We start from the raw sequence: 17,058 nt of genomic DNA on the forward strand, positions 1-17,058 counted from the left end.
TAATTGTTGAAAAGATGGTTTCACTGTTGAATTGTCTTGGTAGTCTAGAAAACAATTTGACCAATCCATAAATACATGGATTTACTTCTAGACTGTCGTATCAGTTCCACTGATCTGTATGTCTGCTCCTATGCCAGCATCACACTGTCCTGATTACTACAACTTTATAATAAGTTTTGAAGTCTGAGAATGTGAATCCTCTCCTCCAAGTTCTTCTTTTTCAAGATTATGTTGGCTATTCTGGGTTCCTTGACATTACAATATATATTTTAGGATTATCTTGTCAATATCTGCAAAAAAAACCAGCTGGGATTTTGATAGAACTTACATTGAATCTATACACTGATTTGGGGAGTGTTGCCATCTTAACATTAAGCCTTCCATCTGTGAACACATGATGTCTTTAAAAAGCTGATGAGCAAGACCCTACCTCTATAAAAACAAACAAAAAACCTAAATTTAGTTCAATGGACCCAAGTAGTATATTGAGGGTTTAACAAAATATATATGAAAGTATTCCCTCCTCCAATATCTGACCTTATATTATTTTGTATTAATCTTATTATTATTCTTTCTTACCTCCTACAGTTTCTATGAAAGAACAAGCACACAAATATTTGGCAAATCCTAAATCTTAAGGGCAGAAAAGGACCTTTAAAATCATCCACTACAGCTTTTATATAATTATTGCAGAGAACAATTACTAAAGAGAGTTATGCCTAGGAAAAGTAATTTGGCTAACCTCAAAAGATTTGTGTTTTCATTTAGCTTGCAAGGAAATAGATGATAAAAAAAGAAATAGTTGATTGGACTCATCATTCTACTTGGAATTTATAGATCTAAATAGGAGAATTTTTTTGCAATTGTGGAGCAGAGATGACTATCCTTCAACAAAATTGTAGGCTATCAAATACTTCGTAAGGTAAGTACAAAAGCCAGAGTAATAATGCTCTAGAATCTATTAGAATTGTATTTGAAATCTGGACTCAGTATTTACAAGATAGGTATGTTTGTTTTAGTTTTATGTGTGACAGTTGATGGGTAGTTAGTTACATTCAAAAGATGTTGTCCATTTTGGTACACATACCTTTAAAACCAGGGATATCTAAGTAACTCATCAAGTGAGTAGAAGATAGCTAAAAAATCATACCATGTCAGGTGTAGAAAAAATATTTGACAAAGGTTAACACTCATCCAGCAAACTACCAATAAAGAGAGAATTTCCTTAACTTAATTAGAAGCATTTATGAAAAACCTACAGTTTATATTTTACTGTGCAATTGAGAACAAAGCAAGGTGTTTACATTCAACCACTTTTATTCAAAATTCTATTAGAGGTCCTAGCCAATGGAGTAAGGCAAGAAAAAGAAAGAAAAGGCATCCAGATTGAAAAAGGATAAGTAAGCCTGTCTTTATTTGCAAACATTAGATCCTAAGGAATCTGTGGAAAAAACTAGTAGAAATAATATGTGAGTTTAGCAAGGGTACAAGCTACAAGGAAGGAATGCTTGAAAAATGAAGTTAACAAAAGCAAGATAATGAAATACTGTAGGGATACATTTTAACAAAATATATGTGGACCTGTTCACTGAAAACTGCAAAACATTACCAAGAGAACTAAGGGCAGATCTGCATGAATGGAGACATGTATAGTATGTTTGTGGAGTGGAAGACTCAATGTTAGATGCCATTCCTCCCCAGGTAGATTTATAGAGTTAATGTAAACTCAGTAAAAAAAAAAATCCTAGGCTGGGTGCAGTGGCTCACAGCTGTAATTCCAGTGCTTTGGGAGGCTGAGACAGGAAGATCGCTTGAGTCCAGGAGTTCAAGACCAGCCTGGGCAACATACAAAAAAGAAGACGAATTTGCTAGATGTGGTCGTGCATGCCTATGGTCCCAGCTACTTGGGAGCCTGAGGTGGGAGGATCTCTTGGGCCTGGAGGATGAGGCTGCAGTGAGCCATGATTATGCCACTACACTCCAGCCAGGGTGACGGAGACCCTCGCTAAAAAAGGGGAAAAAAAAATCCTCATAGGCTTCATTTTTAGAAATTGGCATTCTGGTCCTCTTATTTATGTGGAAATGCAAAGGGCCTAAAATAGGCAAAATAATTTTGGAAAAAAACAAAGTTGGGCGAGCCACTGCCAGCCCACAGGTCAGCTTGTGGTGGTGGTGGTGGGGAACCAAAGTTGTAGGATATATACTGCCTGATTTCTAATTTTTATACAGTTAACAATAATTAAGACAAAATGGTATTGGCGGCTGGGCATGGTGGCTCACACTGTAATTACAGCACTTTGGGAGACTGAGGTGGGCAGATCACTTGAGGTCAGGAATTTGAGACCAGCCTGGCCAACGTGGCGAAATCCCATCTCTACTAAAAATATAGAAAAATTAGCCGGGCATGGTGGTACACACCTGTATTCCCAGCTACTTGGGAGACTGAGGTGGGAGAATTGCTTGAATCTGGGAGGTGGAGGTTGCAGTGAGTGAGATCATGGCACTCCATCCACTGCAGCCTGGGTGACAGAGTGACTCCCGTCTCAAAAAATAAAAAAATAAAAAATGGTATTGGCATAATGATAGACATGTAGATCAATAGAATAGAGTTTAGAAATAGACTGTCGTGTGTGTGTGTGTGTGTGTGTGTGTGTGTGTGTGTGTTTTGATAGAGGTACTGATGTAATTCAGTAGGGAAATGTTACAATATTTTAAAGAAATTATGCTGTATATCTGAGTGGACAAAAAATTAATATTGCTCCTTATCACACACTTATACAGAAAATTAACTCTAGGTATACCAGAGACCTAAACATGGAAGTTAAAGACTATAAAACTTCTAGAAGAAAACAGTGGAGAATATATTTGCTATCTTGGAGTAGGCAAATTAAAGAAAAACATATAAATCACATACCATAAAATGAAAATTTGATAGATTGGACTTTATTGAATGAAAAGCTTTTTGCTCCTTACAAGGTTCCATTATGAAAACAGATAACCACAGATTGTGAGGGAATACTCACAGTACATATTCACATAGAAATGACTTGTTATTCGGAATATTAAAAAGTCTCATAACAGAAATAGCCTATATTCTTATAATCCAAATAAAACATGGGCAAAAGATATGAATAGACACTTTACAAAGGATAATATATGGGTGGCAAATAAGTACGTGCAAAGATGTACAACATCTTTATTTGTTAGAGAAATGCACTTGAAAATCACTGAGGCACAACCACACATCAGTAGAGAGAGTATAATTGAAAAGGCTTAAAATACCAAGTGTTGGCAAGAAGGGAACAGCTGTATTGTCATACCCTGCTGTCGAGAGTGGAAAATAGTTTGACAGTTTGAGTTCACTTGTATGAAATGCTAGAAAATACACAATGATAGGAATCAGTGGTTGTGTAGGATGAGAGAAGGCGAAGGAAAGGGAATTGCTTCCTGAGTCACGCAAAGGAGATTTTTAGGGTTCTGTATTTTTAGTGTTAGTTACATGAATGTATACAATTGTCAAACTTTCTTAAATTGCACACTTAAAATGGGTGCATTTTATTTTTATTTAAATATACTTCAGCAAAGTTGATTTAAAAATAAAACTAGATTGAGTGTGATGGCTCATGCCTGTAATCCTAGTGCTTGGGATGCCTAGGTGGGAAGATCCTTATAGACCAGAAGTTCAAGACTAGCTTTGGCAACATAGCAAGACCCTGTCTCTACAAAAAGATAAAGAAAAATGTTAGCTGGGCCTGGTGGCAGGCACTTATAGTCCTACCTACTCAGGAGACTGAGGAAGGAGTGTTGATTAAGCCCAGGAGTGTGAAGTTGCAGTGATCTATGATTGTGTGCCACTGTGTTCCATTGTTGGCACCAGAACAAGACCTTGCCTCAACACCCTTTTCCCTGCCCAAAAAAACAAAAAAACCCACTTAAACAAAAACCTCCTGTTTCCTACTTGCTCCACATGAGCCTAGTGGTATAGACCCTACTCTGGGAGGAAATTGAACTGAGCCTGTGTTTGTTGATTGGCTATCTAAAATGTCAGTTCAGTTTTTGTGAGATTTCTATATTGCCTAACAAGGAAGAGCAAAGGTAACACTTCTTAGATGGCCGGGTGTGGTGGCTCACCTGTAACCCCAGCATTTTGGGGTGCCCAAGGCAGGAGGATCACTTGAGCCCAAGAGTTTGAGACTAACCGGGGCAACATGACAAGACCCCATTTCTACAAAAAATCAGAAAACTAGGCAGGGTGCAGTGGCCCACACCTGTAATCCCAGCACTTGGGAGGCAGATCACCTGAGGTCAGGAGTTTGAAATCAGCCTGGCCAACATGGTGAAACCCCGTCTCAACTGAAAATACAAAAATTATCTGGGCGTGACGGTGGGCGCCTATAATCCCAGCTACCTGGGAGGCTAAGGCAGGAGACTTGCCTGACCCCAGGAGGCGGAGGTTGCAGTGAGCTGAGATTGCGCCACTGCACTCCAGCCTGGCCAACAGAGGAGTGAGAGTCTGTCTCAAAACAAACAAACAAACAAACAAAAAACCAGGGGTGGAGGTGGAGTGTCTGTGGTCTCAGCTACTTGTGAGGCTTGGGATCACTTGAACTTGGGAGGTCAAGGCTGCATTATGCCATGATCGTGCCACTGTGTTTAGAAAAAAAGAAAAGGCTGAGAGGTACTTTTTTGGTGGTAAAATATACATAACATAATTCTTACCATTTGAATCATTTTAGGTATACAGTTCAGTAATATTAAGTTCATTCACATTGTTGTGCAGTCATCACTACCATCCATCTCGAGAACCTTTTCATCTTCCCACTTAAATTTTTTTTTTTTTTTTTTTTTGAGACGGAGTCTCGCTCTGTCGCCCAGGCTGGAGTGCAGTGGCGCGATGTCGGCTCACTGCAAGCTCCGTCCCCCGGGTTCATGCCATTCTTCTGCCTCAGCCTCCCATGTAGCTGGGACTACAGGCGCCCGCCACCACGACCGGCTACTTTTTTTTTTTTTTTTTGTATTTTTAGTAGAGACAGGGTTTCACCGTGTTAGCCAGGATGGTCTCGATCTCCTGACCTTGTGATCCTCCCGTCTCGACCTCCCAAAGTGCTGGGATTACAGGCGTGAGCCACTGCGTCCGGCAAATTCTTTACTCATTAAACAATAAGTGCCTATATTCCTTTCCCCTCATCCCCTACCAACCATCATTATACTCTTTGTCTCTAGGAATTTTACTACTTATAAGTGGAATCATACAATATTTGTCCTTCTGTGACTGGCTTATATGTCAGAGTATCTCTCTTGTTTTTTTGGAGACAGTCTCACTCTGTTGCCCTGGCTGGAGTGCAGTGGTGTGATCTGGGCTCACTGCAAGCTCCGCCTTCTGGGTTCTTGCCATTCTCCTGCCTCAGCCTCCCGAGTAGCTGGGACTACAGGTGCCTGCCACCATGCCTGGCTAATTTTTTGTATTTTTTTTTTTTTTAAGTAGAGACGGGGTTTCACTGTGTTAGCCAGGATGGTCTCGATCTCCTGACCTCGTAATCTGTCTCCTCGGCCTCCCAAAGTGTTGGGATTACAGGTGTGAGCCACCGCCCCCGGCTAGAATATCCCTCCTTTTTAAGGCTGAATAATACTCTATTGGATGTATGTGGTGTATTTGTTTATCCATTTATCCTTCAATGCACACTTGGGCTGCTTTACCTTTTGGCTGTTGTGAGTAATATTACTATGAACATGGGTGTGTAAATACTTGACTTTCTACTTTCGTATCTTTTGGATATATATCCAGAAGTGGAATTGCTGGATCATTTGGTAATTCCATGTAATTTTTTTAGGAATTGCCATATTTTCTACAGTGGTTACACCTTTACACATTTCTGTCAGCAGTGCATAAGAGTTTCAGTTTCTCTACGTGCTTGCCAATACAGGTTGAGCATTCTTAATCTGAAAATTTGAAATACAAATGCTATAAAATCTAATACTTATTGAGCACCAACATGATGCCACTAGTGGAAAATTCCATGCCTCACCTCGTATGATGGATTACAGTTAAAATTTTGTTTTCATGCACAAAATTATTAAAATGATTACAAAAAATCACCTTCAAACTATGTGTATAAGAGTTTATATGAAACATAAATCAATTTTGAGCTTTAGACTTGAGTCCCATCCCCAAGATATCTCGTTAGTTATATGCAGGTATTCCAAAATCTGAAAAAATCTGAAATCCAAAAGATTTCTGATTTCAAGCATTTTGGATATTTGGATAAGGGATATTTAGCCTGTACTTGCTATTTTCTGTTTTTTTTTTTTTTCATCATAGACATCCTAGTGGGTATAAAGTGTTATCTCACTATGGTTTTGCTATGTGAAGAGGAATTTTAAGGTCTCTTTATTCAAACCTGTGGTTTCAGAGGTCAGGCTCAAATACTTTGTTAGCCTGAACTATTTGGTGGAAGATTTTACAATTACTTTTGTGAATCTTTAATTATTAGAATTTGCATTTAGGCGTTCAGGATTTTATGAATACCTAGTGGATAGTAATAGGCTATGGGCAAGTTTTTTCCCTTTTGTTGATTTATTTGTGACAAGCCACAACCATTCGTATTTTGTGTAGAAGAAGAGATATCTGTTTTTGTAATTTTATTGAAACGTTTACTTAAAAATCAGTGTAGTTTGGACATTGAATGGTTTCCCCAGATTAATACACATATACACACCCATCCAAAACAAAAGTAAATGCCGGAGTTTATCATTTTTATGAAAAGTGGTTTTTAAACTGTTGTCCAATGAATTTTGGTATTTTCTCTCCTACTTTATTTTTAATTTTTTAAGAACTCAGTGTAAAATTTTTCCCCATTGCATTTATTTTGAAACTTGCTAGCCAAACCTAAATCATTGTTTTCCCAAAATCATTGTTTTCCCATTTTTAGTGCTTTTTGTAGCATCTGCATTTTACAGGGTTCTTGGCAAGTTCATAGGTCCTACCTAGCAGATTCTTACCAGGTCTGGTAGACTCTTAGCTGAAATGTAGTGACTCTTTTGAAAAGATAACATAGAAATACCCCAGCAGTGGCTGGGTGATGAAATGAGTGTTAAGCTCCGGTACCTGCATCGACCAGGATCCGAGACATGGACACCTACCTTGTACACCAACAGTGTACACTGGCATGTACATAGTAACACCCAGTACACTGATATTCTTGGTGTAGTTTGTTAAACAGCTTTTTTCCCCCTTCTCATTTCAACAGATGTTAATTGAGTACTTGCTTTGTGTCTGACATTGTGCCTGGCACTGTGGATATAGAAACAAGTAAAATAGTCCCTACCCTTAAGGAATACATATATATAGCCTAGAAGGGGATACAGACCTGTAAACAGAATTGAATGTTAATTGCAAACAATGGTCTAAATGTGTAAAAAGTATAGAGATCTTGCAGAGGGAGAGAGTGATGAATTCTTGGGTATGGCAGGAAGATCAAAGGAGGATTCCTTTGGATAATATGAGGTAAAATTTGAAGGTGGAATATGAGTTTGTCATTGGTATGGTGGGCATTAAAGTAGTGAGGTCAGCATGTAGGACAGGACAGATAAACAACATGGTATGTTCAAGAAAGTATAAGGAGATGATTCATGTTGGGCATAAAGTGTGAGGATTGATAGGTGAGAGTTGTATTTCCCGTCATTGTCAAATGTTGCCTTAAAAAACAGCCTAGGAAGATTAATGAGATAGTAGAGATGAAGACTAAATTTGGATGTGATCACTGGGATTAATTGTAAAACTAGGATGTACATTGTGTTTCTGTTTCTGAAATGCATATCTTCCTCCTTTCCCTCTTTCCCTTTCTTGAACTCCCTTCTTTCATGCTTTCCTCCCCCAATTGTGTGTATAGAGGCAGGATAATTGAAGGAAAAGGAGCTAAAAATCCAACTTTGTTTCTGTTTGTCTTTGTTCCTGGTTCTCACAACTTTGAATGGGAAAGCCACTTTATCTTTCTGTGTTTTGCTATTCTTGTTTGTATAATGTTTGCAAACTGTATCTATGGATCTATGCTTTTCCAAAGTTTTTGTTTGTTTGTTTGTTTTTTTGGAGAGTTACCGTTTCTGAGTGCCTGAAACACAGTAGGTGCTCCATACATATTTTCAAATGAATGCTGTGATAACTTGTATCAAAAAGTAAGAGGGAATAGTTAAGTCATGACAGAGTAAGCAGTAAAAAATTTATGCACATATCTTTGCTTCTTAGGAACACTTACTATATAAAATGTTTTCAAGCAGTTTGTCTTTAAAAATGTTTCACTAACCATGTAGATTTGTGAGGTCCCAGGATATAGAAACTACAGTATCTTTATACATTAAATTCTTTTAATGTCATATAATTAACATCTGTTCAGTTGAGAATCACCGTATATTAAAAATGTGTTTTGTTGATCATTTTCTTTCTAAATTTTGGTGTGGCAGAAGTTCTTAGATTTGGATTCTTCAGCTTATGAATGTTTTCTTTTAATAATGTAACTATATGTGGATATATTTTCTTATATAATCTTTTTCTCAGTTCAAAACAAGTGTTTCTTATGCTGTTTTTCCATTGTATTTGCAGAATGTTTGCTTTTGATGCAAAAGATTATAAAAATCCATTTTAATATCATAGGGTTGCTGTACTATACTGTTAATATAATTTCTTTACCTCTAGGGGTCCTATTGGGCAATAGACACCAATCCGAAGGAAGATGCGCTGCCTACTCGGCCAAAGAAGAGGGCACGATCTGTAGAACGGGTAAAGGCTCTTTGTCATAAATTTAGTATAATGCATTGAATATGTCTGAAATACAGATTTTTAAAGTTCTTTTCCAATGTAGCGCATGTAACTATAATGAAAGTAAGATTTTATTTGTGTAGCATTTTACATTTTTCAGAACACTTTTCAGACTCATTTTATTTGATCTTAACTCTGAGGGGCAGTTTAGGACTTAAGCAAAAGGTTTTGTCATAATTAGGGCGCAGCTGTTGTTTGAGACTTGAATCCAGCTTTCTTGAGTTTTAGTTTGGTATTCTTTTCTCTGCATCTACAACATTTAGGAATAGTTTTATGTAACACAGCTATTCCCTTCTATTATAGAGGACCAGTTTGGTTGCATTGAATTTTCCCCATTGTCCTCAAAATACCTTTTCCTGGTTCTGTCCATTTAATAGTCACTTTGTACACAACATTTCTAAGTTGTGTGTGTGTGTATTGCTTGTAAGATAATTCTTACTTGTGAATTAATGGTTAAAATTAGTTTGCAAGAGTGAAACAAAAAAGGAACTATAGTTAATATCCTAAGTTGTCTATTTTAACATATTTTTAGTCAGCACTTTGACTGCCATCAGCTTTCCTCATCCTTTCTACATTTCTAGCATCTCAGCTAATACATAGAAACACATATCCATCCTACCTTACTGTTCTTCAAGACCATTTCAAATGTTAACTGCTTTGTGAAGCTTCCCTTACTCTCTTCCATTTGTGTTCTAGAATTTTTATAAAACTCTTTTATAGAATTTCTCACACTTTGTAGAAATTATTTGTTTTTGTATTTGTCTCCTCTACTGGAATATGCGCCCCTTAAGGGCAGAGAAAATACCTTACATTTGTATCTTCTGTGTTACCATTTTTCACAGCTTATAATAGATACTAGTAAATGTTTGCAGCACGAATCAGGGCAAAGAGAATAGGATAAGATGAAAGAAACTGAGTAAATGCTTGGTCAAATAAATTTGTTGTATGCCCATTCCTGGTAAAGGGTTAAAACTTTTGAGCCTCAAAGATAAAGATCTCAAACTGTGATTAGATTGGGATCACATGAGTCCATGAGGTATAACAGCAGTGAGATTTAGTAAGGAGGATTTATTGGATTCAGCAGAGGGAATTCAGTAAGCCAGTTATCGGGATATATAAAATGAATTATTTGGCCAGAACAACTTTTGACTTTACACAAACCAGAGTTTAAGAAGTTAAAGTTTAGTATTGGTGACATGGTCTTCTGGTAACAGAACTAGACAATTTTTTTTTTTTTTTTTTTGAGATGGAGTCTCGCTCTGTCGCCCAGGCTGGAGTGCAGTGACGCGATCTCAACTCTCTGCAACCCCCACCTCCTGTGTTCAAGCCATTCTCCTGACTCAGCCTCCCAAGTAGCTGGGATTACAGGCACCGACCGTGCCTGGCTTTTTTATATTTTTAGTAGAGACAGGGTTTTGCCTGTTGGCCAGGCTGGTTTCGAACTCCTGACCTCAGGTGATCCACCCACCTTGGCCTCTCAAAGTGCTGGGACTACAAGCGTGACCCACCGCGCCCGGCCAGAGCTAGACAGTTTTACGAGATGTTGTAAGCTCAGTATGTTATCATTTGAGAAGGAATGAACATCAGTTTCTGCTCTCCTGCCTTTGCCTTTTTTTTTTTTGAAAGCACTCCTCTCAGCTTATACCTAGCCTTTGCCTTTTAAAGTAGGCTTAATTCATGGAAATTATATGAATATGTGGAGTATAAAACATTTAGCAACTGTTGCCAGAATTTGAAGGAAGGGGAGAAAAATCCACATTTTAAAAAACACATAGCATTGTTAAACAATTTGGAAAAGATTGTTTGAAGAGCTGAAGAAGTGTGGTCTTCTCTATTTGCTTTTTTCTTCTGAAGTTCCTGAAATTTCAGTTATTTTTGGAAGTTGGAATTGGGTTAAAAACTGTGCATTTCTTTTGGATATTAAGCTTGCCTTTTATTCTCTTTACCTGGTTTTATTTTCTTAAAGCAATCCCTCTCTATTTTTGAGAGTCTTCCTTTTTTTTCTGAGACTATATGCAGTTTTATAGTGGAGGCCTAAAGAAATACAGGTTCAGGTTACAAAAGCATGTGTTATTGAATGTACATTTCGGACATATATTTTCTGTATTCATTTTCTACTGTATTTTGATCATCACTTTAAAATGTAAAATATTCAGAAATTTACTTTTGTGGTATATTTTCACAAAATATTCATAACCATACAAGGGTCTTTCGATTACTAATGCTGATATTCATTTTGGCCTAAGCTGGGTATTGGTTGCCCCTGTAGGAGCATACAAAGAGGTTGGCTATAAGCAAAGGGCATATAATTAGGGGGACAGATATTGTTTAACAAATATCTAAAATATAGTGTTCTTACGAAACATAATTTCCTGCCCTGATAAACTGAATTACCTGTATTTTTCCTTTAGAGTTTTTTTTAGAGTGGGAGGTGAGAGGTTATATAATATATAGTATTTTTGTTAGGACAGAGTGTATATTTTAAGTAACCATTGGGTTTTTATCTAAGGAAATGCCTAGGGCAAATAGTGATGGTCCTGAACATGACCTTCAGACATTTAAAGGATAAAAGTTAAATGTAGATGGTAAATATATTGATGCCCCTCTAAGTTCCTTACTAAATTTCTGAAATTTGTGATTTCTTTGTCCATATGTAAACATTGAAATTCTATATGAAAAAATAAAACTATTTCACACATTTTTAATTTTGAAGTGATGAGCTTTTGATGGAACAGAGAAAGAAGGCTTTCTTTCCTTTTTTTTTTTTTTTTTTTTTTTTTTTTTGCTCTTTTGGAGACTGGGTTTCACTCCGTCACCCAGGCTAGAGTGCAGTGGTACCATCATGGCTGGCTCACTACTGCCTCCACTTCCTGGGCCCAGGTTGATTCTCCTACCGCAGCCTCCTGAGTAGCTGGGACTACCACCATGCCCAGCTACTCTTAAATTTTTTTGTAGAGATGGGGTCTTGCCCTGTTGCCCAGGCTGGTCTCAATTTCCTGGGCTCAAGCAGTCCACCCACTTCAGCCTCCCAAAGTGCTGGGATTATAGATGTGAGCCACTGCACCTGGCTGAAAAAAGACTTTCTGAACTGCTAAAGGTAAGTGATTTTAATGCAAGCAAGGACATCATTATGTCTTAAATGGAAAATAAAGCTGACAGTTACCTCCATCCTAATAATATTTTTTCTTTATTATTTTATTTATTTATTTATTTTTTCTTTTGAGACAGAGTCTCACTCTGTCACCCAAGCTGGAGTGCAGTGGCGCAATCTTGGCTCACTGCAGCCTCCGCCTCCTGGGTTCAAGTGATTCTCCTGCCTCAGCCCTTCTGAGTAGTTGAGATTACAGGCGTGCACCACCATGCCCAACTAATTTTTGTATTTTTAGTAGAGATGAGGTTTCACCATGTTGGCCAGGCTGGCTCCATCATAATATGCTTAACCCAGTTCTCTGGAATACTTACCTGTCCCCTCCATTTACATGAGCATAAGCCTGTGCTCTCTCTTCTATTATTATTATATTTCTTGCTTCTTTTCTTAATCCATGAGTTAGTTTATAAATCTCCTTTTCCTTTTAAAAATTTATTTCTTCTTATCATTTTTAATCATATAATGGTCCCGAAGACCTTAAACAAATTGAATAAAATTTCAATTTATTGAAAAGATATTGAATAAAATGGTGAGACAGACTCCTCTAGTAGGAATCTCATGTTTCTTTTCTGACTTTACAACTTACTAGTTCCTGTGACTTTTGGCAAGTTGTTAAATTTTTTGCACATTAGTATTCTCAGCTATAAGTGAGAGGCTAAAAGTCAAAACAATAGAAGATTGTGCTGAATTTATGTGCCAAATGCTTTTTAAAGGATTTTATATGTATTAACTCATGTCATTTTTAAAATAACTCTGATGAAGCTGATGAACATGGATGTTAAGTGAGTTATCCAAGGTACTAAAAAATACCAAAGCCAGAATTTGAACTCAGATAGTCTTGCCTTCACAGTCTGTGCTGTCTACAACTACATTATTCTTCCACTAGTATTTGCTATGCTGAAGACTACAACACTGGATCAGAATTCTTTTTACAGATGCGTATTCTGTTGTGAGCTCATCATCCTTGATTTAAAGCAGAATTCCCTACATTAATTCAAACATATATAATTGAGTAACATAAATGTGATTATAAATGACAGAGCAAATATTAAGTAATGAATTTGGTAGACCAACTGAAGTGACTCAAAATATATAATGCTGCCTGGGAAGGCCTCTAAGGAAGAGGAATGAGACTTTGAGACTAATAATTTTGATGCGAAAGTGGAGCTGTTTTTGTGTAGAAAATGCTAAAGGATGTTCCACTTGGAGACACAGCATGATTGACTAGTAAGTAAAAAGTACAGGTGGGCATAATTGAAGACCCTTTAAATTATTGTGAAGAACTTAGGCTAGAATGTGGATATTTATATAAAGAGTAGACAGATTTGGGTAGATAACCTAAAGGTATGAGATCAGGACTTTTACTTTGATTTGAAAGCCCATAGTGTTGAGCAGTGAATCAAAACAGTTAAGGTATGTACTCTTCACAGAATAACCCATTGCAAGAGGAAGATGCTGAGTAGATACAGATGTTGTTGCAATGGTAATGGCCTGAGCTAGGGATATATACATGAATGAGAAGGTTCTTTAGAAAACTAGCATGCTTTCTGAATGCTGTATATACCTGTAATTATTTGTAGTGTCATTTTATCAGTTTGACAGATCTTTATTTTGTAGATACTGTATGCCAGGCATTGTACTAGGGTACTGTGACACATACCAAGAAGAATAAGACATGAGACACATAATTTTAGGACAAGGGTAAACTATAGAAGGTATTTTAAGAAAGATAAACTATTGTGTGCACAGGAAGTAGGGATTATTTCTTACTAGTATTGTCTGAGGAGACTTTATAGGTTATGTGGCTTAGCTTTCAGGTGGAGACAGGCAGAGCAAAGTAGAAAGGATACCATTCAGGGTACATCTGTATAAATGAGGATTAAGTGTCTATCATGAAAAGTATTGTTCTAGATCCTGAGAAAACATCAATGAGCAAAACACAAAACCTACATCCTGTCCTCATGAGGTTTGTATTCTGATTGAGGGGAGGAAGTTTAGAGAGAGAAAGATATGAGTAAACACAAGATAAGAGGTCTTTATTAAAGGTATGGGGTAGAAAAGTATTAGGATTTGAGTGGGAACACAGTAGTTAATTTTGTCTGGATAAGATTTTCCTTTTTGAAGTTAATTTTCTTTATAAAAATTAATGCTTATCAGACCACACCTTTTGTATTCTAAGCACTGAGTTAAGTGTTGAGGGGAACAGTTGGTAAACAAGACAGTCATACCCTCTCCTGATGAAACTCTTACTCAAGCAGGAAGATAAACTGATAAGGTAGGATGAATGTACATTCCTGGTGTTGCTTATTGTCTCAGCGTAACTACTAGTTCCACGTTCATTCTCCAGATAGCATGTGGATAATAAATTATGTGGTCACAGTAAGATAAGGGTCTTTGAGAACTATAGGGCCATGTAGCAGAGAGGCATAACAATCTAAGAATCAGGGAAGGTTTTTTTGAAGAAGTGATATTAATTGGAGGCCTGACGGATGAACTGAAATAGGACAGATTAGTGCGATTTGGAAGGTGAAAAACTGGTCGTAAAAAGGAATGCCCTCAAAGTGCAAGACAGGTCAGTATGGCTGACCGAGCATAGAATCCAAGAAAGACAGTAATTCCTTACTCTTCAACTTTTTATATCCTCCTCCTCCTCCTCCTCCCTTCTCTCTTCTCCCTTCTTCTCCCTTCTCCCTTCTTCTCCCTTCTCCTCCCTTCTCCTCCCTTCTCCTCCCTTCTCCTCCCTTCTCCTTCCTTCTCCTCCCTTCTCCTTCCTCCTTCTCCCTTCTCCTTCCTTCTTCTCCCTTCTCCTCCCTTCTTCTCCCTTCTCCTTCCTTCTTCTCCCTTCTCCTTCCTTCTTCTCCCTTCTCCTTCCTTCTTCTCCCTTCTCCTTCCTTCTTCTCCCTTCTCCTTCCTTCTTCTCCCTTCTCCTTCCTTCTTCTCCCTTCTCCTTCCTTCTTCTCCCTTCTCCTTCCTTCTTCTCCCTTCTCCTTCCTTCTTCTCCCTTCTCCTTCCTTCTTCTCCCTTCTCCTTCCTTCTTCTCCCTTCTCCTTCCTTCTTCTCCCTTCTCCTTCCTTCTTCTCCCTTCTCCTTCCTTCTTCTCCCTTCTTCTCCCTTCTTCTTCCTTCTTCTCCCTTCTTCTTCCTTCTTCTCCCTTCTTCTTCTCTTCTTCCTTCTTCTCTTCTTCCTTCTTCCTTCTTCTTTCTTCTTCTTCTTCTTCTTCGAGACCGGGTCTTGCTACATTTCCCAGGCTGGTCTCAAACTCCTGGGCTCAAGTAGTTCTCTTGCCTTGGCCCCCCAAAGTGCTAGTATTAAAGTGTGAGCCACCTGTGCTTGGCCAGTTTCCTGACCTTTTTGCATTTTGCTTTTAAATTTGGGCTTGCAAGCAATTAAACTATTCCAAGGAAACGTGTCAAGGAGTAGAAGAAGGAACACATATCTTAGGTAGTTTTTTAGCAGTAGATCATGCCTGTAATGCAGCACTTTGAGAGTCCTGGGCATCAAGGTAAGACCTACCTCTCCATTTCTACCAAAAAAAAAAAAAAAAGAAAGAAAGAAAACTGGGTGTGGTGGCACCTGCCTCTAGTCCCAGCTACTGGAGAGGCTGAGGCCAGAGGATTGCATGAGCCCAGGAGTTTGAGGTTGCAGTGAGTCATGATTGTGCCACTGCACTCCAGCCTGAGCAACAGAGCAAGACCCTTTCTCAAAAAAAGAAAGAAATGCCTTAAAACAGTAAGTGCTCCACATGTAAGTGAAATTATACAGTATTTTCTATCTGTGGCTGGCCTATTTCACTTAGCATAATGCCCCCAGACATTCATGTTGTCGCAAATGACAGAATTTCTTGTTCTTTAAAGACTGAATAATATTTCATTGTGTATGTGTACTACATTGTTTCGACCCATTCATAGGCACTTCGGTTATTACCATACCTTGGCTGTTGTGAATATGCTGCAGTGAACATTGGAGTGCAAATATCTTTTTGACATACTGAATTTATTTCCTGTGGGTATATACCCAGTAGTGGGATTGCTAGATCATATTGTAATTCTATTTTTAGTTTTTTGAGGAACCTCCATCCTGTTTTCCAAAATGGCTGTACTAATTTATAATACCACCAACAGTGTATAAGGATTTCCTTTTCTCCACATCCATGCCAATACTTGTCTTTTATCTTTTTGGTAATAATCAGTCTAACAGTTGTGAGATTATATTTTACTGTGGTTTTAATTTACATTTCTCTTATGATTAGAGATGTTGAGCATTTTTTCATATATCTGTTGGCACTTATATGCCTTCTTTTGAGAAATGACTGTTCAGGTTCTTTGCCCATGTTGAAATATGGTTATATGTGTTCTTGTTATTGAGTACGTTGAGTTCCTTATATATTTTGGATATTGTTCCCTTTTCTGATGTATTATTTGCATGTATTTTCTCCTAGTCTGTGAGTTATCTGTTCACCCTATTGTGTCCTTTGCTGTGCAGAAGCTTTTTAGTTTGATGCAATCCCATTTATCTATTTTTGCTTTCACTGCCAATGATTTTGGGGTCACATCCAAGAAATCTCTGCCCAAACCAGTGTCAAGGAGCTTGCCCCCCTGTATTAGTCCGTTTTCACACTGCTATAAAGAACTACCTGAGACTGGGTAATTTATAAACAAAAGAGGTTTAATTGACTCACAGTTCTGTGTGGCTGACAAGGCCTCAGGAAACTTACAATGATGGCAGAAGGCGAAGGGGAAGCAAGGCACGTCTTACATGGCAGCAGGAAAAAGAAGAGTGAGAGGGGAACTTTCAAACACTTAAACCCTCAGATCTTGTGAGAACTCACTATCATGAGAACCAGCATGTAGGAAACTGTCCCCATGATCCAGTCACCTCCCACCAGGTCCTTCCCTCAACAAGTGAGGATTACAATTCAAGATGAGATTTGGGTGGGGACACGGAGCTAAACCATATCATACTCTGTTTTCTTCTAATAGTTACAGAGTTTCAGGTCTAACACGTAAGTCTTTAAACCATTTTGAGTTTATTCTTCTGTAGGAGTGAGATAAGGGTCCATTTTCATTCTTCTGTATGTGGCTACCCAATTTTTCCAACC

The 17,058-nt window shown here is 38.0% G+C and overlaps 1 protein-coding gene across 26 annotated transcripts in view; it reads left to right on the top strand.

The window, feature by feature from the left end:
* Positions 1-17,058, top strand: part of FOXJ3 (forkhead box J3) — a 152,048-nt gene that overhangs the window by 92,754 nt on the left and 42,236 nt on the right. For 19 of the 26 annotated variants that reach the window (XM_045373292.3, XM_005543753.4, XM_074010666.1 and 16 more), the window contains one exon: positions 8,690-8,773. The exons of the other annotated variants lie outside the window; for them this stretch is intronic. In XM_045373292.3, coding sequence (XP_045229227.1) covers positions 8,690-8,773 — 84 coding nt within the window. The remainder of the gene's footprint in view (positions 1-8,689; positions 8,774-17,058) is intronic. 26 annotated transcript variants of the gene reach the window in all.

The sequence above is a fragment of the Macaca fascicularis genome, chromosome 1 (genome assembly GCF_037993035.2).
Source record: "Macaca fascicularis isolate 582-1 chromosome 1, T2T-MFA8v1.1".
Taxonomy (NCBI): domain Eukaryota; kingdom Metazoa; phylum Chordata; class Mammalia; order Primates; family Cercopithecidae; genus Macaca; species Macaca fascicularis.